General features: G+C 39.7%; 2 protein-coding genes across 10 annotated transcripts in view; one reads left to right on the top strand and one right to left on the bottom strand.

The window, feature by feature from the left end:
• The window catches only part of LOC103022015 (guanine nucleotide exchange factor VAV3), a 228,910-nt gene extending 222,281 nt beyond the window's left edge, over window positions 1-6,629 (top strand). The window contains exon 29 of the transcript XR_007439653.1: window positions 6,618-6,629. The gene's annotated coding sequence lies outside the window, so the exon portion shown is untranslated. The remainder of the gene's footprint in view (window positions 1-6,617) is intronic.
• Window positions 6,630-8,543: 1,914 nt separating this feature from the next.
• ntng1a (netrin g1a) overlaps window positions 8,544-26,166 on the bottom strand; it is a 251,461-nt gene continuing 233,838 nt past the window's right edge. For all 9 annotated transcript variants that reach the window (XM_049480888.1, XM_049480893.1, XM_049480894.1 and 6 more), the window contains one exon: window positions 8,544-10,499. In XM_049480888.1, coding sequence (XP_049336845.1) covers window positions 10,264-10,499 — 236 coding nt within the window. In that variant the 3' untranslated portion in view covers window positions 8,544-10,263. The remainder of the gene's footprint in view (window positions 10,500-26,166) is intronic.

The raw sequence follows: 26,166 nt of genomic DNA, 5'->3' as shown, positions 1-26,166 counted from the left end.
CTTTGTGGGTCTATTTAGTCGTGTGTTTTTAGTTACTTATCCCTGCTGAAATACTAAAGCTCAAAACTAGTATTTTTTCTGGTATCTGGTTTCAGATGGTATATCTGGTATATGCTGAAATATTAAAGCTCATAACTAGTATTTTTTTTTTTTAAATTCTGGTATCTGGTTTTAGATGGTATAAGCTTGTCTTCAACATCAAAGCTTTATGAAGGCTCCTGGTTATCCAGATAAAACATGCCATATTCTGGTAATCCATGGTTTCACTGGATGCTGCTATAAAACAAATGGTAATTATGAGTCATTCTTGCCTTTAAAACGCTATAAACGGGTCAAATCTGTGAAGAAGCGACGGCAGGATGCGGCTCATTGGCATGCGGCGGATGAGAGCGGCGGGGGAGAGAAAGCAGGGTCAAATCGCTGGCTTTCTCTCATCTGCCGTATCCGGAGAGATTAGCAGAGTGAGACAGAGTTAAATTATCGATGGTCCAGGCGTTCAGACCCTGCAGGCCATCAGGTGCTTCCTGACCCGCGAAGAGCAGAGCATCACTCACCTCCTAAATCAGCTGCATTATTCATCCCCCCAGAGCAGCACTTTACCCAGCCCGGGCGGGGTTAACCCCTCACCAACACCAGTTAACCCCTTACAAACCTGCAGACATTACATTCATTTAGTACAGTGTACAGTGATTTTCGCCATGGAATTCTCCCATGGAGACCATTTTCACCCATTTGTCTCTTTATTCTTATTATTGAATCATTAACTCTGATCTTAACTGAGGCTTTAGTGAGATCCTGCAGTTCTTTAAATGTTGTTCTGGGTTCTTTTGGGATCTCCTGGATGAGTTCTTCATGCCCTTTTGGAGTAATTTTTAGTTTTAGTGTTTTCTCCATTAGTGAATAATAGTAAATCACTGTGGTTCTCTGGAGTCTCAAAGCTTTACCTTTTCCAAACTAATAGATAATCAATGACATGTAGCGAATGTATGGATTCTTACGGTAGGCGTACTATCTAAATTGCTTGATTTAAGCATACCACTTACGCCACAGTTATGTCTCCTAAATGATGATTCAGACCTTCGGAAAGATGCTATTTGCGGGTTTTACAGCCACCAAGAAAACGATCCTGCAACTTTGGATTTCTCCTCAGCTTTCAGTTATGAATTTCTGGATCTCTAGCTTACAAAATATAGTTAGAATGGAATGTTTAACAGCTAAAATTAACAAAGCAAAGTTTTCTACAGTTAGTAACTGGGAGAATGTTTATGAGTCTATTCAGGATTGTGTAGCTCTTTGAGTTATTTGTTTCACATTTTCTTATTTCATGGCTCTTTAGTAATACTTTCATCTTGGATTTTTATAGTGTCTGTGTTACATTTACTGTATGTGGTTGTCTGCTCCCCTTTCCCCACCCTTGTTATTGATAATGTTTGTATAACAAATAAAAAGTTGATCACAAAAAAAAGATAATCAATGACTTTGTTTTCTCATCTGTTCTTGAATTTCTTAGAAAACAAGTTAATTGAGGAATACCTTGAATACTGGATGATTCATGTATTTTGTTGCAAAGATTATTAAAATTAAACCATAAAATGACTTTATAGCCTTTTCTAAAACTGATAGATGCTCAATTACTTTGTTTTCTCATCTGTTTTTGAATTTCTTCAGCTTTTTTTTCTTAGATCTTTTATCTGCTTCATGTTGTCAGACAGGTTCTATTTAAGTGATTTCTTGATTCTACAGGTCTGTTAATTTATTGCGAGGCCAGGTTTTACATAGATCCATATTGCTTTGATAGCTTATTTTCCCATAATAAATGAAATCATCATTTAAAAAGTGTTTTTTTTTATTTTATTTTATTTACTTATATCTGTTTAAAATTAAAGTTTAAGTAAATTAGCAAATACTTTTCATGGCAGTGCACTATAAGTGTAATCATAGAATGAATTAATGAATTAATGAGTCAGTAAACATTTTACTAAAGTTACAAATATTAATCTATAGCCTGTTTTTCTCACCATTATTCTACATTTGTTCATTTTAACTAGTTTGAATCACAAAAATCAGAAAACGAAGAGGATTTTGCTTTCTAAAATGTAAAACAACAGTCGCTTCAATGCATCTCATACAGATTATGAGAATATCTTCAAAAATATCTAAGCAACTCACAGTGAGAGTTAGTTAAGATAAAGCACAGCTTCCAAACATGGTGGAGGTAGTTACATCTTTTACAACTCACAGTGAGAGCTAGCCAGTTCAAAGTTAAGCTTTCAAACGGTGTAGTAAAACATGATTAAAAGTTTTTATCTTTGATGAATAGCACACCTCTGTTCTCCAACAGCGTTCTTCCACAGATACAGTAATTTGAACAGTTTGTCCAAACACCCTTCAGACTGGGTGATACGGGGCATAATTTACCCCGATAAATCGTTTTTTTTTATCGCTATCCAGATTCCGCATAGCGTAGCAGCCAGCGTCTATGTATATATGTCTATGTTATTATCAGTACAGTGATGAGCTGAAGCTAGCGTTATGGGATGTAAACAGTGGTTTTTAATAAGCTTCTTGTGCACTTTTTAAGTTATTAATGCCTCGTTTTGTGACGCCAGGTAGTGAGGAGTGACGCGAGCCGAGTTAAAAATACAGACAGGTTTATTAGCAGGATGGCTAACAGACACTGCTAACAGAATAGCCAGGCAAACAGTGATCTCACAGATGACAGAAAACGTAGTCAAAAATACAGTCCGAGTTCGTAACCGAGAAGCAGTCCAACCATACATCAAATCCAGAAAGGGCAAAACAAAAGACAGAAACCGATAATCCGAAAACAGGGTCGTAACGAGAAGGCAAAAACAATATACAGGAAAACGCTTAGTATGTAACATAAGTTAGCAATACCTCGCGGTGTTTGTTTACATACTGCTGCCTTAAACACCGGAGCCAGATAGAGATGAACCGGAACTAACTCAGAACACGGGAGAATCAGAGCGTCGGAGTGTAATGCGATTGGGTGAAGACGAACGGGTGCTGTTGACGTCATAATCAGAGGGATTCTGGGAAATGGAGTCCGACAGTGTAGAAGGAGACTGAGGCGGCGTGACACGTTTTAAATGTCAGGGCTCTCCGGGTTCTAGAAAGGAGGTGTGGAGCTACTTTGAGCTGGATAACGGTGTAAAAAGTGATTTATCAGGGTAAATTATGCCTCGTGTCACCCAGTCTGAAGAGTGTTTGGACAAACGAAGGTGTGCTATTCATCAAAGGTAAGTAATTTTTAGCAAAGATATAGAAAATTTTAATTCAGCCGGGTCACTTTTGATTAATGTTGTGCATCAAATGGTTAAAATGTTGTTAAATCATAAAAAAGAAGGCTTTTTTTTTGTTGTGTTTTTCGAGGTTTACAACGTGGTCCAGCTTCCAGAAAGCCGATCCCGCATTCACCGTATCTCCTGCTTTTCTCAGTCCAAGATTCTGAAAAAACATATTCAAGAAGAGAAATCACACCAAACACAGCCGAGCAAACACAAACAAAGCCAGGCAATTTCTTAGCCATCTGTCATCAGGCTGCTTTTTATTAGCGGGAGGCAGCCTGCGCTGGGCAGAGGTGTCTCTGAAATTACTCAGCCTAATAAAGGCCTGAGCGCAGGTAATGGCGGTTCAGGCTTCCCGGAGAACGAGAAACCGTAAACAACCGCTGGTTATTAAACGCTTACAGCCGGATTGCAGATGACAACAGATTAAGTGGAATTAAAGAGGCCGGGGTGAACGGCGGCGACGCCTCCTCGCCCGTGCCGCTTTGTTTCTCAGCGCTAGCATCGCTAATCTCACCCAGAACCCCGAGAACATTCATCAGACGCTTTAGCACTTTTCATCCCTAATCCTCCTCACTCTCCAACTCAGAGTGAAGAAGAAGAAGAAGAAAATAAATAAATAAATAAATCACAGCGGATGATCAGAGCAGATCCTGGCAGCTGCTGGTAATGAACACATGGGCGTTAGCTTAGCAACGGCTGCTAACAACGTGAGACAAATCTGCTGGAACTGGTACGGAAGAAACAAAAATCAGGGCCGAAATTTTAACGCATTTCTAGGTATTGCAAGATTGATTTATTGTTCCTAATAAAGTGGCAAGAGAGTGGAATTAGTTTGTAGTAAGTGTTTCCAATAAAGTGGCCATCAGTAAGTCAAAGAAGCACAAGGTACTGTATCGGTGTTTCCAATAAAGTGGCCATCAGTGAGTGAAAGAAGCACAAGGTACTGTAGTAGGTGTTTCCAATAAAGTGGAAAGTGTTTCTAATAAAGTGGCCATCGGTGAGTGAAAGCACAAGGCACTGTAGGTGTTTCCAATAAAGTGGCCAATGTTTCTAATAAAGTGGCCATCAGTAAGTGAAAGATGCACAAGGTAGTGTAGTAGGTGTTTCCAATAAAGTGGCCAGTGAGTGAAAAAAGCACAAGATCATAGTAGTAGGTGTTTCTAATAAAGTGGCCATAAGTAAGTGAAAGATGCACAAGGTACTGTAGTAGGTGTTTCCAGTAAAGTGGCCAATGTTTTTAATAAAGTGGCCAGTGTTTCTAACAAAGTGGCCATCAGTGAGTGAAAGATGCACAAGGTACTGTAGTAGGTGTTTCCAATTAAGTGGCCAGTGTTTCCAATAAAGTGGCCATCAGTGAGTGGAAGCACAAGGTACTGTAGTAGGTGTTTCTAATAAAGTGGCCATCAGTGAGTGAAAGATGCACAAGGCACTGTAGGTGTTTCCAATAAAGTGGCCATTATTTAAGTGAAAACACATGGTACTGTGGTAGGTGTTTCCAATAAAGTGGCCAGTGAGTGGAAGTTGCTGAACTCGGGGTAAGAGCAGGTAAAACTCTGAGTAAAGGTTGTTTTTTTCTGATTGGCTGATTCAGTTCTATAACCCAGAGCTCTCAGCAGGACGCCAATGCCTGTTAATATTTAATTCCGCCCTTCCCACAATGCACTGCACTGAAACAAATCAACCCTGTGCCGAAGATAAATGGTTATTGGAGAGACACGCTCTGTTCTGCCAATTATGCAATTGATATGCATGCTTTATTAGTGTAAATAATTACTTTTCTATAGCAGCACAAAAAGCCCTGGTTGGGATTCTCCTGGAGGAGGTAGTAGAGGACACACCGGCCGTCACCCACCTCTAGAAGCTTTGTTTTAAACTTTTATACACTTTAGTTAAAATCAAACAGAATGCACAGTTTTGTATTAATTAAGCTGGATTTGTCATTACTCTTTAGCATTTACAATCATACCAAAAAAAAAGAAACATTCCATTAAAATCTTAATATTTTATAACATATTTAGACATATAAAATCCTCTCCAAAAGTATTAGAACAGTCAGGCAAACCCCTTAAATTCTACTGAAGACAAATGTAGACAAAAGATCAACATTTCAGATTTATTCATTCCCAGGCTGAGCTGTATGTCTTGGCAGTGTGGGCAGTGTGCCAAGTCCTGCTGGAAAATGAAATCTGCATCTCCATAAAAGTTGTCAGAAGCAGAGGGAAGCTGTAAGATATGAAGTGCTGTAAGATTTTGTGAGAAAACAAAACTGCACTGACTTTAGACTTGATAATAAAACACAGTGGATCAACACCAGCAGATGACATGTCTGTTCTTTTATGACGTGGGGATTTCATTTTCCAGCAGGACTTGGCACACTGCCCAAACTGCCAAAAGTATCAATTGGTCTTATATAATATTCTAATTTTCTGAGACGATGATTTTTGGGTTTTCATTGGCTGTAAGCTTCATAATCATCAACAATAAAAGAAATAAACACTTATAATAGATCACTCTGTGTAATACATCTATATAATATATGAGATTCACATTTTTAACTGAATTACTGAAATAAAGTAACTTTTCAATGATATTCTAGCCTGTTTGGAGCATCGGTAAAAGTAAAAGTATTTTCTAATGCTGGTTTTGATATTTCACTACACCCCAATTACATTTCACAACAGATTTCTCCTTAAACCCTTTCAGACCTGAATTATTTCCAAATTATATCCACACAATACATGAACCAGTGCATCAAGTATTCTAATATAAAATCTAAGGCAGTACAATTCTAAATGTTATCATATAATATTTCAGTTTTTTATGTCCATTGTGTTGTAATCCTGTGTTTTTACCATTGTTATTTTGTTATAACTGATATTCAACTTTTTACTTCTCAAATCATGATTAAACCAAATTGGCTTGTTCTAAAGCAGTGTTCTAAATTAGATGAAACAAATAAAAAAATAAGCCCTTACATTTCCTTCTTGGTTCTCGTTTTTCCAGTGCAGTTAGTGGGGTCAAGCTAAGGTTTTATTGGCTGCTAAAATTGTTCATTGGTTTGTAAATGTCTATTATGGTGGAAAAAAATGTCTGAATCAGTGTTATGTGCAAATAAAACATTAAAAAAAGGAGGAAACAACATGATGTCCACTGTAAAAGTAGAGGTGCATCTGTTTTTGTGTGTTTTAAGGTGTTTTAATCACTTGATTTAACATGTATTTGGCCTTTGACAGCTTTAGTTTATCTCCAAAACATTAACTTCACAGTTAAGTAATCACTTTTAACGGAAGTCAATGTAAAAAAAAGAGTTTATTTCAGTTAATTTAGGAGAATTTCTATTGGTCCGTTCATTAAGAAATGTTGAAACAGTGTAAAGTACAGTTTGTGTGTTTAAATTATATAGTAAACTAAAAATCAACAAGAATGCAGATACTAGTTTTTTATTGGACAGCGACAATTTCTACATATTGCAAGATTTAGGTGTTCCTAATAAAGTGGCGAGTGAATGGAAATACTGTAGATTGTAGTAGGTGGACGCACGAGGTACTGTAGAAGGTGTTTCTAATAAATTGGCCAGTGTTTCTAATAAAGTGGCCATCAGTGAGAAGAAGCACAAGGTACTGTAGGAGGTGTTTCCAATAAAGTGGCCAGTGTTTCTAATAAATTGGCCAATGTTTTTAATAAAGTGGCCATCAGTGAGTAAAAGATGCATAAGGTACTGTAGGTGTTTCCAATAAAGTGGCCAATGTTTCTAATAAAGTGGCCCCCAGTGAGTAGAAGATGCACAAGGTACAGTAAAAAGTGTTTCCAATAAAGTGGCAATCTGGAAGCACAAGGCACTGTAGGTGTTTCCAATAAAATGGCCAATATTTCTAATAAAGTGGCCATCAGTGAGTGGAAGCACAAGGTTCTGTAGGTGTTTCCAATAAAGTGTCCAGTGTTTCTAATAAATTGGCCAGTGTTTCCATTAAAGTGACCATTAGTGAGTGGAAGCACAGTGTATTTAGCAGATGTTACTAATAAAGTGAGTGAAAGAAGCACAAGGTACTGTAGTATGTGTTTCTAATAAAGTGGCCATCAGTGAGATACTTGTTTTTCATTGGGCAGCGACGATATGCTCGAAATAGCTGTAAATAAGATTAAATAGCATGTTGAAGTGTTGGGTGAGCATAGCTTTAGCTACTTTATAATGACTATCCACATCAATTAACTTCAAATACAACACAATCACAAACTATCTAATGTGAACGGATTGGGAAAAAAGGTGGATTAAGGCTATGAACCATTTTAATGGGAAATTCTTACTTAATACTCTTACTTTTAATAATAATTTGATTGAATTTTTGATCATCCTGGGGCATATTTGGAAAACATTGTCTGTAGTCATTAGAGTGATCAGTAACACTTTCTATGAATGTCATCTCTATTAGACTCTATAAACACATTCGTAACATATTATAATGCATCCATAAGGCATAACCCATTAAAGTCAAATTTATTAAGTTGTGTTATGTTAATACATTATATACATTAAGTTATGTTATCATAATACATTATAAGCTCTGCTTTTTATATATGTTAAAATAGTAGTATATATCTATCATTAATAATCTAGTCCCACATTGAAAGTATGGCATTTTACTTGGCACGCACAAAGACCTTATAAGAGTTATAATGCATTATAATTGACTATAACTAATATTATATTTAAGACAAGTAAAATTTATGAGCGGTTAAAATATATTTCGATATTTAGAGTATTATTGAGGGTGTGTTTTTAAGTTGGAAGCTTTTTTAGTTCTAATGGCATAATAAACATGGCTATAATTATGAGTTTATAAATATGTATAGCCATGTTTATAATGCATTATGTATGCATTATAATGTGCTATAAGTATGTTAATAGATTCTTATAGAGATGACATTCCTAGAAAGTGTTACCGAATGATCTCCTGCAGAGGAGAAGGACTGGTATTTAACAGTTGCTAAGGAAAAATAAATGAATTTCAGTTGAATAAGGTTACATTTTGCAAGTTACGTGGAATTACATTAGTGTTTAATTAGTGTAGAACTGTATGGAGTCTTCCAAACATGGTGGTGGTAGTTACATATAATAGGAGTCCTATTATAACATCCAGTGCAAACTGCAAACGCAAATATCAGTTAATGTGAAATAAAGTTAAAAGGGTGAATAAAGGATACACAGGCAATCATCGCCGCACGTCTGAAAGATCTTTTTTTAAACTTTTATTCACTTAAATTTCTCAGTGTTAAAGCAACAAGAAAACATTTAGAATGTCCTTTGGTGGGATTTTTCGTTACACTTCAGCATTTATGTAAACCGATATTCTTTGATGCCAGCACGTTGCCAATACGTAGGAAACTGCACAACTCAAATAATAGTAATAATAATAATAATAATAATAATAAGGATTAAATAAAAGAGGAAAAAAGGAAACCTTGACTAAACAAAATCAAATAAATGTGTTTTTCTTTTTCTTATTTTTTTTTTTACCTTCGTTCAAAAACACACAGACACATCGCCCTTAGACACAGCTCAGCAGTAATAATAATAATAATAATAATAATATGAATAATAATAATAATTAATAATTAATACAAAAAATTATGTACTACAATATCTCTGCTCTGTCAAGAAAATAAACTTCTTTGTCGATACAAAAATTAAATACACTGATGACGTATTTTTTTTTTATGTCTTCTAAGCACTTTTTCATGTGAACACGTCGGGTGTAGCCGTGAGCCGGGGAGGTGGGGCTGGAACACTGTCCAATGGGGAGCTTGGGAGGATCTAGGGGGCGTGGCTTGGATGGGTGGGGCAGGGGGGCGGGGCATGAGAGAAAGCAAAGAAAGGAACGCTGTACTGTCGCCATGTTCGTCTGGAGAGGTTCAATCACTGAAACTTGGGGAGGGGCGGGGCTGGGCTGTGCTAGGGGAGAAGGGGGCGGGGTTTGGAGGAAGGGGCGGGGCTTGTGGAGCGAGGATGGACTTTCCAGTTGTCTGATGTGGGTCGTTCGGACGGTTCAAGCATCCAGAATTTCCTTATATCCACAATGCACTGACAGCAAAGAATGTTTATGCTTCTGTTCGTGAGTCTTTCGAAGTTTTTTGATTTTGAGATTTTGTTTGTTTTTTTGTATTTTAAGCGTCTTTTCATTTGTTTTTTTAATGTATTTTTCAGTTTTCAGAACGTTGCAAATGCCAGTCCGCTGTGCCCATTGTGTTCTGGAGAGTCTGTTAGCTCGTTAGCTTCATTAGCTCCGTTAGCTTCGTTAGCTACGTTAGCTTCGCTAGCTTCGTTAGCTTCGCTAGCTCCGTTAGCTTCGCTAGCTCTGTTAGCTCTGGTAGAGCAGCCAAACAAGCAGTCCAGCCGCCGGGGTCATGTCTGAAAGCCGACCCCGTTGCCGTGGCGTTAGAGAAGAACAAAGAGCTAGCCCGGCTCCCTCGTTCCTTTTCCTTTGATCTTCTTCTTCCTCCTTCAGCGTTTGGGGGGATTGTGGGGGTTTAAGTGTGGTTGAGTTTCTGCTATGGCTTAAAGTCAGTCCGTTCTGTCTGTCCGTCCTTCCGTTTCCTCGTACCGTCGGCTAAACGCTGCTGTGTTGCTGCGCTGTATGAAGCGAAATGCTCGGATAGACTTCTCTAAATAACATCTGGAATCTGTTTTTTATGCTCTTTTGTTTCGTAAAGATCTGCAATACTTTAATCAATATTTTATATATATATTTATATATATAATCATTTATATCTTTATTTATTCATCATTTTCTCATATTCTCAAATTTAGGCTTTAGCTCTGAACCCGGACTCGCCTGGCCGGCCGTGTGTGTCCGTCGGGGGTCGTGTGTGTATATATGTGTGTATGTGTATATGTATGTGTGTATATATGTATATTAGTGTGTGTGTGTGTGTGTGTAGAGTACGGGTAAGTCTCTCAGAGCCGGGTGAGGAGCAGGGAGCAGGCGGAGGTCAGCAGCAGCAGCAGCAGGAAGGTGGAGCGCTGGAGGCGGGGGTCGGAGGCGGAGTCGGAGTCGCAGCCGGACGCCTCGTTCTCACAGCGGGGTTTCTCACACAGCAGGCCGGAGAACGCCGGCGGGCACTGGCACCTCACGTTATTCACACACACTCCGCCGTTCTGGCAGCGCAGCAGCTCGTTATCACACACTCGAGCTGCAGCAGAACAAACCCACACACACACACACAATCAGCGTCTACCTGTAATTAACCCTATATAACATTACAACACACATTTAAAACTCTATATACCATTAGAATACATTTAAAACTCTATATACCATTACAATACACATTTAACCCTCTATATAACATTAGAATAACAGTAGGATTATATAAAACATTAGAATATACTTAAAACTCTATATAACATTAGAATAACAGTAGGATTATATAAAACATTAGAATATACTTAAAACTCTATATAACATTAAAATACATTTAAAACTCTATATACCATTACAATACACATTTAACACTGTATATAACATTAGAATAAGAGTAGAATTATATTTAATATTAGAATACACTTAACACTATATAACATTAGAATAAGAGTAGGATTATATAAAATATTAAAATATACTTAAAACTCTATATAACATTAGAATAAGAGTAGGATTATATAAAATATTAGAATATACTTAAAACTCTATATAACATTAGAATAACAGTAAAATTATATATAACATTAGAATAAAAAGTTTACCTGTAATTACCTCTATATAACATTAGAATACATTTAAAACTCTGAATAACGTTAGAATACATTTAGAATTTTAAATAACATAAAAACAAAAGTAAAATTATATACAATATTAGAATAAATTTAAATCTAACATTTAAATACAAGTTATACAATTTATAACTCTATACATTAAAACAAGCGCATTTTATATATATAAAACATTAGAATGAAATGTCTACCTGTAATTAACTCTATATAACATTAGATTAGAACATTAGAATACACTTAAAACTCTATATAAAATTAGAAGAAACTTAAAACTATATATAACATTAGAATGCATTTAGAACGAATAACATTAAAACACCAGTAGAATTTTATATATAACACTAGAAAGCCTTTAAATAAGAGTAGATGATATATGTGATATATACATATCATATATATATAACAAAAACGTATAACTGTCATTTATATAAATGTAGTTATACATAGCTATATTGGATTACCAGTTACAATACCCTACATAGCATTAATAGCATTAGAACATATATTTAATTAATCAAATTAAAAATAAAAAAGTACAACTGTCATTACCTCTATATAACATTAGAATACCAGTAGAATTTGATATATAACATTAGAATAAAAAGATTACCTTTAATTAAATGTATATAACATTGGAATAAAAGGTCTACCTGTAATTAACTCTATATAACATTAGAATACTACTCAGAATATCTGTACAACTGCGTATTTTATTAAAATAAACCCAAAATAAACAAATAAAGTCAGTGATCAGTGAGCGTGTCTACTTGTAATTAACTCTTTATAATATGAAAAAAAAAAAAGATTCTGCCCAAATTAAATTTACAGCTAATTTAACCAATTACTGATTTTCCTTCTCTGGATTTATGATTACTGTATTTGTTCCTCTGTATGATTTAAAGTAAATATGAGGTTTAGTGTTTTCTGTTCTAAATGATCAGTACAGCATCTTAGATAAGTACATTATACTCTGTTCCAATTTGATTATAAAATTGCATTTTTTTATTTCTATTTAAATTTCCTGTTTATTCCCATCCTATTATACTTATTAAAATGAATTAAACCTAGAATACAGTACTTAATTCCAACTAAGCCCTATGTAGATTTTACACATTTATCTATAGATGATATTTTTAATCTATGTTACTACGTTTATGAATGTATTATGACATTATGTGTGTAAAATGTGTTCAAACTGTGTTATAAATGTTCTTCTGTTGTAAACTAAAGCAGCACATATCAGATAGCACGCATGCCATGGCTGATACACTGCATCCAGAAACAATGAATAATATTTTTTTATTAAAAGAGGTATTTTTCCCCCACTTCCTCATAACCATCACAATTATTCTTCAAAATCCATCACAGATTCAGATTTTCTCTGTATTTGTCAAACTCTCACAAAGGCAGTCTGGCATTTTTGGACCAATCAACATTTCTGAAAATTCTGGCGAGCCGGCCAGGAGAGGAAATTACCCAAACAAGTGAAAAAAGCTGTAAAAATACAGAAAAACAGTCCAGCACAGCTGCTCAGCTCAGACTCAACATCATACAGACTTAACAACTAGCATATATTTATTATATACTGTACCAGTCAAAAGTTTGGACACACCTTTTTCTCTTATTCAATGTGTTTTCTTTCTTTTCGTAATATTTTACATTCTACAGTGGTATAAAAACAGGACAAATTTCCTTTATAATTCAGATATATAGTTCAGATCAGCAATTTCAGTTAAATATACCATACACAGTTGCAAGTAAAAGTATAAATTGGTCATTAAATGTGTTCTGATCTCCATCTAAGTCACAACAATAGACAAAGACAGTCTGCTTAAACTAATACCACACAAAATAATATATGTTTGCATAGTTTTATTGAACACTTGTTAACATGTTAATATTCACAGTGAACCCCTAGGCTAATGATAATCTTTTCTAAGAGCTAATTGTTGTTCATGAGTCCACGGGAAGACAGATGCTCTACAAATAGAGAAAGTTCAGCACTGTTGCTGCTACTCTCCCTAGGCCGGGTAAAGTCCTGTAAAGATGACTGCAAGAGCACAGCGCATGCAGAATGATCAATGAGGTGAGGAAGAATCCTAGAGTTCCTGGTGTTCACAGGAGGACACCACGGAGGAAGAAACTGCTTTGACTTGAAACCTATAAACTTCATTTCACTTCTCAAATATCACTGTGTTCATCTGCTATATGATATATTTAACTGAAATTGCTGATCCCAACAACCAATGATTTTATAAAAGAAAATGATGCAAATTATCAGGGGTGCCCAAACTTTTTCATACCACTGTATTATACACAATAACTCTGTTAACAAGTGTTAAAAGTTTTAAACAAACCAGAATATGTTTTATACTTTAGAGTCTTATAAGGCTACGCTCACATTACCAGGCTAAAGTGACCCAAATCTGATTTTTTGCTCAATGCAGCTCAATGTGGTTTTTAAATGCTTTCACATGTGGTCCTAAATCTGATTCATGTGGAGAAATAACACTTTTTTACTGTTTACTATATAATTCCATATGTGTCCCTTAATCGTTTTCATGACTTTAAAGGTCTTCTTTCACTAAAATTCGCTTTTTCTAGTTCTTTGTGAAATACTATAGGACTCTCTGAGTTGTATACTCTATACATGCTACATATGAAACTGTTCTTCAGCCTCCATTGTCTGCAGTAGCTAGTAAAAGAAAATCCTCAGAAATACGAGTTGATCAGGGAGACGTTAGGGTGTCTACATTAACCAATGACTACATGGCCTCGCCCATCTCGGCTTAGGAACGCCCACAGGCGGAGCTTAACCCGGGCTACAGCATTAGGAGCTATAGCTAAGGAGGAGCTAACAGCTTTGTTTAATCTGTTTACTGCTTCTGTTTACAGAGCTAGTTAGCGTTAGCTATCTTGTGTAAGTAACTGTAGGTTTAAATCGGATCTCCGGTGGATTCTGAGTTTTACCGAGACATTAAATAATATACACTAGGGAAGCACAGTTTGTAAAATTGACTGTGGGAGGGAAGGCAGCCAGGAATTCTCTGCCGCAGCGCTGTTAGCCAATCAGAGACGATATATTTGCCTGAATGAATATTCATGAGCAAGAGGCGAAATCCTGTCTTTCTTCAGAGACCTTGTCCTTACAGTGTACACAAACTAATCCACCCATACACACACACACACACACACACACACACACTCTAATTACACTCATTTCCAGTGTTAGACGTTAGCGCAGTGCTGGGAGAGATCATATACCCATTCACAGCAGAAAACTGGAGGAAACAGTCAATAACTGAGCGCAGGTAAGTGAATATTGATTGAAATATAGAACAGAACAGAAAAATCTAATATCAGCAATAATAGAATTTCTAACTGAAGAAAACTGAAGATCATTTCTCAGATAATTGACCTGAACAATATAAAACAACGTGAAACAATATAAAAGTACTGAACCTGAATGCGAGGCTATTTTTAGGTGAGGTAATATTTGCAGGTTTGAGCTCAGTGTACAGAACGCTCCGAACATTAAGTAACTAGATATCATCACATGATTTAGATTTATTAGATACTAGTACCTGCAAAAAAAACCTTGTATGACATCTTTATAGGATTAAGAAAAAAGTCAGTCAATCAGATTTAAATTTGAGCATTTCTATTGGTTCATTCATCATGCAATTCTATAAATGTACAATATAAATTAGTACACTCATTATGGACATAAATAAAAGTCCATATCAAGCTTTCATTGGTTTCTTCTGTTCTTTTTCTGGGGTGAAATGAAATACAAAATAGAACTTCAATAGAAAAAACATTGTTAGTTAGTCTTCCGAAATTAACACAGGATCAAAATGCTTAAAACTCACTATACAGCCCTGGAAAAAAAGAGACCAAAAATGATGAAATTCTTTGATTTTATCAAATTGAAAAACTGTGGAATATAATCAAGAGGAAGATTTTGCACCAGGAGTAAAGCAGCATAAAGTTATCCAAAAGCAGTGTGTAAGACTGGTGGAGGAGAACATGATGCCAAGATGCATGTAACTGTAATTAAAACCAGGGTTTTTCCACCAAATATTGATTATTTCTGAACTCTTAAAAACTTTATGAATATGAACTTGTTTTCTTTGCATTATTTGAGGTCTGAAAGCTCTGCATCTTTTTGTTATTTCAGTCATTTCTCATTTTCTGTAAATAAATGCTCTAAATTATAATATATTTATTTGTAATTTGGGAGAAATGTTGTCTGTAGTTTATAGAATAAAACAACAATGTTCATTTTACACAAACATAAACCTATAAATAGCAAAATCAGAGAAACTGATTCAGAAACTGAAGTGCTCTCTTCATTTTTTAGAGCTGTATTTACATATACATATACATGTTTGATATGTTTCTTTTTTAATGACCACGTAGATGTAGATGTGATATAATTGGTGTCGACTTTCACTGTATTTTAAGTTATATTCAATTTTATCTTTTTTTGTAGATGCATTTACATGTATATATTTAGAATAGAATTCAGTATATTACATTTAATTTTATGTATACTTTTTTGCGTTACGTTAAATCGCATTCAGGTTGCTTAGTGAATTTGAGTAAATTATGGATGTATTTATTGCATTCATACACTTATACACGTATACACACACATACATATTTCTTCATGTTTATTTCTAATCTTTAGGCATTGTCTAATGTTTCTTTTATTTCTATTAAATTTGTTTTTTTTTTATCTCATTTCACTCCAGAAAAAGAAAAAGAAATAGAACTGTAACCAAAGAAACCAATGAAAGCTTGATATGCACTTTAATTTATGTCTATAATAAGTATACTAATTTGTATTGTACATTATAGAATTGCATGATGAATGGACCAATAGAAATGATCTATTCTTCTTTGAATGGATCAAAATTAGCATCTGCAATAATTTAGCATTAGCATCAGATCATGCTGTAGTGTAATCAGGTGTATCTCTGAGCAGGTCTGGGTCAGGTCTGAGGGAGTCGGGTTATTTATTTCAGACGTGGGATCAGAAAGATTGTTGGAGTGGATAAATGATGGTGATCATGTGATAAACACAGCGTGAGCTAGCACGTCCGTCTCTTCGCTAATCAGTGCGCTAACCAGCTCTAGAGCTCTTCAGACGCTCTCCAGTTAGCCGCCCTGCGCGTGATTAGCCGCTCGGATTACGCCGGGGTCATTTACGCTCATTTGTCTGAGAAGAGGATCATAAAGGAGGCTTATGCCGCCGACTTTGTGCCAATTAGGGAAGCTCGTTAGCGGCCGGCGCCGGAGCGCGAGCGATGGAGTGCTTTAATTACACTGACATGCTTTAGCTTCGGGGTGCAAAGTTTTTTTATTAATTAAACATCCACTTTCCTCGCCCTTAGAACCTCTCTTTCTCAGGCGGGAGGTCGCAGGTTCAAATCCCGCTCATGCAGCTTTTCCATCAAGCTGCCGGAGCCCTGAGAGAGCACAGTTGGTCTTGCTCTCTCTCTCTCTCTCTGGGTGGGTACAGTACAGTACATGGCACTCTCTCTTTCCCCTCATCACTCCTAGGGGGATGTGGATCAGCACACGGCTGCGTCTGTGAGCTGATGTATCAGAACCGAGTTGCTGCGCTTTCCTCCGAGCGTTAGCGCTGTGAAGCTACAAAAAGAGTTCAAAAAGAGGCGGAGTCTCCTGGTGTGTTGGGGCATCACTGGTGATAATGTGTTATAATTAATGTTGACTTTCAATGTATTTTTAGTTATATGTAATTTTATTTTTAGTAAACGCATTTATATTTACATTTGGACAAAATTAAGTATATTAGACTTTTTGTGTGTTACATTAAATTGCATGCAGGTTGGTTAGTGAATTTTTGTGTATTTCGGGTGTAGTTATTGCATTAATACACATACTGTTTTACACACACACAAACACACACACTAGAGTGCTGTTTAATTGTTTAATTACTGAGTATTGGGTGGGTACAGTACAGTAGATGGTGCTCTCTCTTTCCCCTCATCACTCTTAGGGTGATGTGGATCAGCACAAGGCTGCATCTGTGAGCTGATGTATCAGAAACGAGTCGCTGCGCTTTGCTCTGAGCGTTAGCACTGTGATGCTACTCAGTAATGCAACATTAGCATCAGCAGCAGTTCAAAAAGAGGCGGAGTGCAAAATTGGGGAGAAAATGGGAAAAATTAGAAATAAAAAAATAAGCAGATATTAGCTTCTATTTACTTTCATTCCACCTTAAATAGTGCAGAAGTGTGGGACAGGTGAGCAGCACATCAGTTGTTGGAGGCTACACAAAGTATCTAAGCAGATATTAGCTTCTAATTACTTTCATTCCACCTTAAATAGCGGAGCAGCGTGGGACAAATACTAGGCCCAGAACATAGCTGCTGCATAATTTAAGGTGGAACGTAAAATTAAATAAGAAGCTGCCTAATAAAAAGCCGACTTCATTTGGACAGGTGAGCAGCACAGCGGTTGTTGGAGGCTATGCAAGATACTAAGCAGATATTAGCTTTTAATTACTTTCATTCCACCTTAAATAGTGCAGTAATTTGGGATAGGTGAGCAGCACAATGGTTGTTGGAGGCTACACAAAGTATCTAAGCAGATATTAGCTTCTAATTACTTTCATTCCACCTTAAATAGCGGAGCAGCGTGGGACAAATACTAGGGCCAGAACATAGCTGCTACATCATTTAAGGTGGAATGTAAAATTAATAAGAAGCTGCCTAATAAAAAGCCGACTTCAGTTATGTACATTGGTAGCTGAAAACACACTTTTAACCCGATCACGCTCTCACTCTCTTACTTATCACTCCACCTGTCTCCACACCTTCACACACACACACAAACAGACAGACAATGAGATAAATAGCGATACAGAGAAAGAGTGATAGAGAGAAAGAGTGATAGAGAGAGAGAGAGAGAGATGTAGAGCTGGGTGACCTGAGTTTATACCTGTGAGTTTGTATTAAATGCATTACCTGCTGTGTTGGTTTGGGGAGGGTTTGGGGGGGATGGGGTGATTTAGCCGGAGGCCTCGGCTGGGAAAAGAGGGCTGGATCGATACGCTCTGCTTTCTTTCTTTCTTTCCTCTCTTTTTTCTCTCGCTCTCTCGCTATTCTTCCCACAAACACAATCCCTTCGTTAGGGTCCGGTCCCCACCTGCTACGCTTCGGTAACAAACCGTATTGACGTCTCAATTGGAGGCGCTCGATCGTTTCCCGGCTCGCTTCTGTTTCTTCCCTTTTTTTAGCCGCGGTTTAAAACCAATGACTCAACGTATAAATAGGAAGCGATGGCAGGATCGAAAAATACCCAAACACAGAAAAGTAGCCTAGATATAGCAGAAAAAGCCCTGCTCTCATCCATCACCACACCAAAAACACCTCCCCTCCCTTCTTCCTCACCTTAAACTAGGAGTTGATATCTGCTTAAATACTTTGTGTAGCCTTCAACAACCATTGTGCTTACCTATCTCACACTCTTGCACTATTTAAGGTGGAATTAAAGTAAATTAGACGCTAATATCTGCTTAGATACTTTGGTAGCCTCCAACAACCACTGTGCTGCTCACCTGTCCCAAACTGCTGCAGTATTTAAGGTGGAATGAACATAAATTAGCAGCTAATATCTGCTTAGATACTTTGTGTAGCCTCCAACAACCACTGTGCTGCTTACCTATCCCACACTCTTGCACTATTTAAGGTGGAATGAACATAAATAAGAAGCTAATATCTGCTTAGATACTTTGTGTAGCCTTCAATAACCACTGTGCTGCTCACCTATCCCATACTACTGCACTATTTAAGGTGGAATGAACATAAATTAGAAGCTAATATCTGCTTAGATACTTTGTGTAGCCTCCAACAACCACTGTGCTGCTTACCTATCCCACACTCTTGCACTATTTAAGGTGGAATGAACATAAATAAGAAGCTAATATCTGCTTAGATACTTTGTGTAGCCTTTAATAACCACTGTGCTGCTCACCTATCCCATACTACTGCACTATTTAAGGTGGAATGAACATAAATTAGAAGCTAATATCTGCTTAAATACCTTGTGTAGCCTTCAATAACCACTGTGCTGCTTACCTATCCCACACTCTTGCACTATTTAAGGTGGAATGAACATAAATTAGAAGCTAAGATCTGCTTAAATACTTTGTGTAGCCTCCAACAACCACTGTGCTGCTCACCTGTAGCGCCCCCTACAGTCTGTTTAGACCATGCAAACCACGATTTCCCAATCTGAAGCCGTTTCTCTTGTATGTTTAGTTTTTTATCAGTCTAGAATGAGTTAAAATCAGTAGGGAAGTGTGAAATAAGAAATCTGATTATAATCTGATGACACTTTAAAATTCCTGCGATCTACCGAAGCCTAACCCACCAACCCTCATCCTCCCTCCCCCCACAGAGCCCCGCCCCTCCCCGTCAGTCACGTTGGCGGTTCAGGGCATGTAAACAGACTGTGAGTGGAGAATAAATTGGGCGATTTATTAGGTTTGCTTTTGATATGAAGGGTAATATTTATGGAGGCGAGGGATGGCGAGGTGCTGCACAGAGAATGCTGCAGTATTTGAGGAGAGATTGGAGTTTTAATTGCTCTCTCCAATCTGCATACAGATGGGAAAACACACACACACACACACATACACACACATGGGTGTATGGGGGAGTGGAGAAAAATATGGAGTTACCTTCTCTGTTATTCATTTATATATTCATATAATTATACAATATAATACAAATATTAAAAATGCATTACATTCAGGCGAATTTCATATAATGAACACAGTAGAACCAAATGTGTTTTCTCATTCAAATATTAATATTAATTATTAATAAAATGAAACAGTACACAGCAAATTGTCACAGTTTAGCCTTTGTCTGTCTTCTGTTTCTCCCTCGTTTGGTCTCTTGTGCTCCTGCCCCTCTGTTTTCCTGTCAGTGTTCACAGCCATGTGCTATTGTTGTTGTTAGTATTTGTCTCCACCCTAGCTCCGCCCCAGCCCTGCCCTGTAGCATCAGTGTTCTCACCTGTGTCCTGTTTGTAACCCCGCCCCCTCGTCTTCCTAGCCCAGGTGTTTCTCACTCTCCTCTTGTATTTAAGCCCCTCTGTTAGAATGTTCAGTGTCGAGTCTTTTGTATTTTGTATCCTGTATTTTGTATCCTATATCCTATATCCTTAGTCTGTATGTATCCTTGCTGCCCGTATGTTTCCTAGTCCTAGTTTCTTAGTCTGTGTTTCTTAGTTTGTTATTATCCAAGTCTTGTTTTGCGTAACCAGTGTTTTGTTTGTTTTGATTTAAGTTATCTTGTTTATTTAAAATAAATATATATTGCACTTACGTCCATCCCTCCCTCATTCGTGACATAAGACTCGACCAAAAATATGGACGTAGCAAGGTGGCAGGCTACGAGGAAGGCGGACCTCGAATATCTGCGGTTCCTCGCCGAGCAAATTCGGGGAGATGAACCGCTCCCGGCGCCTCTCCTTGGCTTGGAGCTCGTCAGCCCAGCTCCAGCTAAGCTAGCTAGCCTGCTAACTCCACCGCGCTCTCAAGCCCGGCCGCCTTCCAGCTCTCAAGCCCGGCCGCCTTCCAGCTCTCAAGCCCGGCCGCATTCCAGCTCTCAAGCCCGGCCGCCTTCCAGCTCTCAAGCCCGGCCGCCTTCCAGCTCTCAAGCCCGGCCGCCTTCCAGCTCTCAAGCCCGGCCGACTCCCAGCTCTCAAGCTCGGCCGGATCCCAGCTGTACAGCCCGGCTGGATTCCGGGTTTTCGACTCCTGCTCCGGAAGCAAGCTCCGGTCCGGTGTTTTCAGCCACGCCCACTGCTGAGTCTGCGGTTCCAGTCCGGATCTTGGCGGCAGCCGCACTCTCGGCTCCCGCTGAAGCGGCTTCTTCGCCAGCAGGACCCACCGCCTCTGTTTCAGCGCTGCTCGCGGCTCCGGCCGCCTCTGGATCAGCGCTGCTCGCGGCTCCGGCCGTCTCTGACTTTGTACCCGCGGTGCCTGCCGCGCTCACGCCAGCAGGACCCACCGCCTCTGTTTCAGCGCTGCTCGCGGCTCCGGCCGCCTCTGGATCAGCGCTGCTCGCGGCTCCGGCCGCCTCTGACCCAGTTCCCGCGGCCCCGGCCGCCTCTGACCCAGTTCCCGCGGCCCCGGCCGCCTCTGACCCAGTTCCCGCGGCCCCGGCCGCCTCTGACCCAGTTCCCGCGGCCCCGGCCGCCTCTGACCCAGTTCCCGCGGCCCCGGCCGCCTTTGACCCAGTTCCCGCGGCCCCGGCCGCCTCTGACTCTGTGCCCGCTGTTACCCCAGTTCATGTGCATGGGGGTCCAGCCTCTGCTCCTGTGCCTACTCCCAGGTCACGAGCTCCTAGACTCGCCGCGCCTGCTCAAGCTGCACCCGCCGCGCCTGCTCAAGCTGCACCCGCCGCGCCTGCTCAAGCTGCACCCGCCGCGCCTGCTCAAGCTGCACCCGCCGCGCCTGCTCAAGCTGCACCCGCCGCGCCTGCTCAAGCTGCACCCGCCGCGCCTGCTCAAGCTGCACCCGCCGCGCCTGCTCAAGCTGCACCCGCCGCGCCTGCTCAAGCTGCACCCGCCGCGCCTGCTCAAGCTGCACCCGCCGCGCCTGCTCAAGCTGCACCCGCCGCGCCTGCTCAAGCTGCACCCGCCGCGCCTGCTCAAGCTGCACCCACTGCTCCAGCCTCAGCTCCAGCTCAAGCACCAGCAGCACCCGCTGCTCCAGCCTCAGCTCCAGCTCAAGCACCAGCAGCACCCGCTGCTCCAGCCTCAGCTCCAGCTCAAGCACCAGCAGCTACCGCTGCTCCAGCCACAGCTCCAGCTCCAGCACCTGCTGCCACAGCTCCAGCTCCAGCACCTGCTGCCACAGCTCCAGCTCCAGCACCTGCTGCCACAGCTCCAGCTCCAGCACCTGCTGCCACAGCTCCAGCTCCAGCACCTGCTGCCACAGCTCCAGCTCCAGCACCTGCTGCCACAGCTCCAGCTCCAGCACCTGCTGCCACAGCTCCAGCTCCAGCACCTGCTGCCACAGCTCCAGCTCCAGCACCTGCTGCCACAGCTCCAGCTCCAGCAGCTCCCGCTGCTACAGCCTCAGCTCCAGCACCAGCAGCTCCCGCTGCTACAGCCTCAGCTCCAGCACCAGCAGCTCCCGCTGCTACAGCCTCAGCTCCAGCACCAGCAGCTCCCGCTGCTACAGCCTCAGCTCCAGCACCAGCAGCTCCCGCTGCTACAGCCTCAGCTCCAGCACCAGCAGCTCCCGCTGCTACAGCCTCAGCTCCAGCACCAGCAGCTCCCGCTGCTACAGCCTCAGCTCCTGTGTCTGCAGTGCCTGCCGCTCATGTGGTACCCACTGCCTCTGACCCTGTGCCCGCGGCTCCGGCCGCCTCTGACCCTGTGCCCGCGGCTCCGGCCGCCTCTGACCCTGTGCCCGCGGCTCCGGCCGCCTCTGACCCTGTGCCCGCGGCTCCGGCCGCCTCTGACCCTGTGCCCGCGGCTCCGGCCACCTCTGACCCTGTGCCCACTCCCAGAACTTTGTATACCCCCAGGCCTGCCCCAAGGCCCCCTGTCTTTGCCCCCAGAACTGTGCCCAGGCTGGCTCCTTGGACTTCCGTACAGACTTTCGCCAGTCCTGGGCACCCACCAATGTTTGTTCCCGTGTCTCTCCCTGTCCTGGTCCCGGTGTCTGTGTTTGTTCCCATTCCTGTCCCCGGTGGTTTTCCTGTTCCCGTCCCTGTCACTGTGTTTGTGTCCGTCCCTGTCCAGGTATTTGTTCCAGTTCCCCGGTCCAGTTTTGTCCAGCCCCCTGTCCAGTCTCAGCCCCGTGTCCAGCCTCCTGTCCAGCCCTGTGTCCTGTCCCCTGTCCAGTCTCAGTCTCCGTTCCCTGTCCAGTCTCAGTCTCCGTTCCCTGTCCAGTCTCCGTCTCCTGTTCGGTCCCCTGTCCAGTCTCTGTTTCCGTCCACAGTCCAGTCCCTACCCTCTGTCCAGTCTAAGCCCCTAGCCCAGTCTATGTTCTCCTCCACAGTCCAGTCTCTGTCCCAGTCTAATGTCCAGTCCTCTGTCCAGTCTCCGTTCGTGTCCCCTGTCCAGTCCCTGTTCCCTCTCTCTCGGCGCCTCTGGTAGTGGCGCCGTTGAGGGGGGGTAATGTCACAGTTTAGCCTTTGTCTGTCTTCTGTTTCTCCCTCGTTTGGTCTCTTGTGCTCCTGCCCCTCTGTTTTCCTGTCAGTGTTCACAGCCATGTGCTATTGTTGTTGTTAGTATTTGTCTCCACCCTAGCTCCGCCCCAGCCCTGCCCTGTAGCATCAGTGTTCTCACCTGTGTCCTGTTTGTAACCCCGCCCCCTCGTCTTCCTAGCCCAGGTGTTTCTCACTCTCCTCTTGTATTTAAGCCCCTCTGTTAGAATGTTCAGTGTCGAGTCTTTTGTATTTTGTATCCTGTATTTTGTATCCTATATCCTATATCCTTAGTCTGTATGTATCCTTGCTGCCCGTATGTTTCCTAGTCCTAGTTTCTTAGTCTGTGTTTCTTAGTTTGTTATTATCCAAGTCTTGTTTTGCGTAACCAGTGTTTTGTTTGTTTTGATTTAAGTTATCTTGTTTATTTAAAATAAATATATATTGCACTTACGTCCATCCCTCCCTCATTCGTGACACAAATAAAGTCAAGTGTTAAATTTTAACTCCTTCCCTGTGTTTAAATATTGCTCCACTTTTAATATAGTTAAGGACCATACCACTGAATGGGTGCCATTTTTGTCCCCAGGAAATTACATGTATAAATGTGCACAGTTACAAAATAACTTTAAAATACATTTTATTATTAAACATAGTGATTTGGACATTGAACTATTTGAAAAACTATAGATATGTAATTTAAAAAAAATAATAAAAACTACATAGAATACTGAAAAAATAGCATTTGTTACCTGTACCCCCACTCTCTTTACCATAAAATATATTTATTAAAATCATTCAGAGATGTATTTTTTGCATTATTGTGCGTCATTTTAGTTGTATCCCTGGGTTTTTACTCACTCCTGTTACCGTAACACATTACCCCATCTGAAACATCTGAAACATTCTACAACAGGAAGTCACATCTACAACAGGAAGTGATGTCATCAGCTGGTTCGTCTGAAGATCATGGAAAAGTAACCAAAATTAAGTTCCCTCATTAGTTTTTCTGTATATTTGCTCTTATTGTAATGATGACTGAGGAGCTCAATCTCAACACTCAGTCCTGTTACCTAAATTCATTCTTACATCTTATTAGTTTATTATTAAAATACAAATTTTGGAAAAATCATTAGAATGTGCTCAGTGTCCTCATGCTATTAGCATAGCCGTCGTTTAGCTATTTTTGAGTTTTTTTTTCTAATTCTATGCTAACAACTAATTTTTGTTGTTCTAACTTTCATTACTGTTACTCAAAACATAAAAAGTAACAGGAGTGAGTTCCTGTAACAGGAGTGACGTTTTTTTGTCATAAATATCAATTATTTGAACATGCAGTCAATAACCCTTTCTTTAAAACAAAGACTTTCTTTAGAGAAAATTAAAGGAATTAGTGGATTTTGCTTTTTTTAAATGTTACATTAGTTTTTTAACCAGCTTTGGATATTATAAACCTTGCAAAACAAATCAGTAAAGCTGTTTGAGTTTGATCAGTACATGTTTTGAATAGTTAAATATATGTGTTGTTAGATTCAGAATTGAAAAAAGATAAAAAATATGTTTAATTTGGAAAAGTTACAACAAGCAATGGAACTTGCCAGAGTCTTTATTTTGCCTTTATAACTCACATTTGTATTTATTTAACTCCATAAATTGTCAAGCTAAAACTGAAAAGAGTTAAAAAAAAATAAATTAGAAGAAGATTAGTCAATTAATATGACTATATATTATTAAATTATTATTAAAGGAAGGATAGCTTGTGTTTTTGGTTTCTAATACAGGATAAAACAGTGTATTTTTCCATTGTGCTCCATTTTCCAACGAACTCAAGCTTTTTACTCTTTAAGTAAAAGAGTAAAAGTACTGGTTTCAAAAGTATAAAAAGTATAAGAGAAAAAGTAATGTAAGGAGAAAAAATACAGCCATTAAGAACAAAGGCACTATCCCTCCTCCCCAAAACACTTTTTCTAAAAGTCATAACGACTATAATGTTAAAATATTAAAATATTAAACATAATGACTCCAGTAAAGTAGAGATAAGCTACATTTCTACTTAAGTAACGTAATAAAGTATTTTACTTCATTACTTGAACAGATTCCACTAAGATTCCTCTGTATATCTGTTTATAAATAAGGGTTAATCTACAGTTACAGAAGATACAGAATCACCAGCATCATAATCTGTTTTACCAATTATTTAGTTTATTTTGTTGGTATTAATTTAATTAATTTCTATTTTAATTTACATTATTTAGCAGATTCAGAACCTTTTAGTGGTTCTAAAACTTCAATTCTGCCACAGTGTGAAAGGTCTATTCTGTGATGAGACAGAAGTACCAGACGTTATCATGTCTGCATGTGTGTGTGTGTGTGTGTGTGTGTGTGTGTGTGTGTAAGCAGTCTGAGCAGCCAGCTGGGCTGTCTGTTAGTCCAGGCTTCAGCACATGCGCCTCATGACAAATATTAGCTCAGCTGCTCAGTTCTGACTGCTCTGATATGCCCTTGGCCTTTATTTATTTATATATTTACTCATTTATTTATTATTTTTGTGTTTTTTGGTCTGAAATATAAACCCCACACGCTGTTCAGCAGATCTCAGCAGCAGTGAACTCATACTGGATACAAAATCCAGAGAAACAGAAGCAGAAGGTCGTGAATCACGACACTGTGAGCCAGTTTATGCACTTGCTTGTTTTTAGTTAATTTGGGGGCGTGTCTATAACCCAATAGCCAAAAACTGTATATAACTGTAACCAAAAACACCCGCCTACTATTTACATATCACCTGTAGATCAGTATCAGTTCATCACAGGGCTGGTATCGAAATTAGATGCCAAAAAGGCACCAAATAAAATTTCTTGGTACAACTGAGTACTGAAAA

Source organism: Astyanax mexicanus, chromosome 6, assembly GCF_023375975.1.
Source record: "Astyanax mexicanus isolate ESR-SI-001 chromosome 6, AstMex3_surface, whole genome shotgun sequence".
Lineage (NCBI taxonomy): Eukaryota > Metazoa > Chordata > Actinopteri > Characiformes > Acestrorhamphidae > Astyanax > Astyanax mexicanus.
The sequence above is the reverse complement of the archived record's forward strand: the minus strand, read 5'-3'. Positions and strand labels throughout refer to the sequence as shown.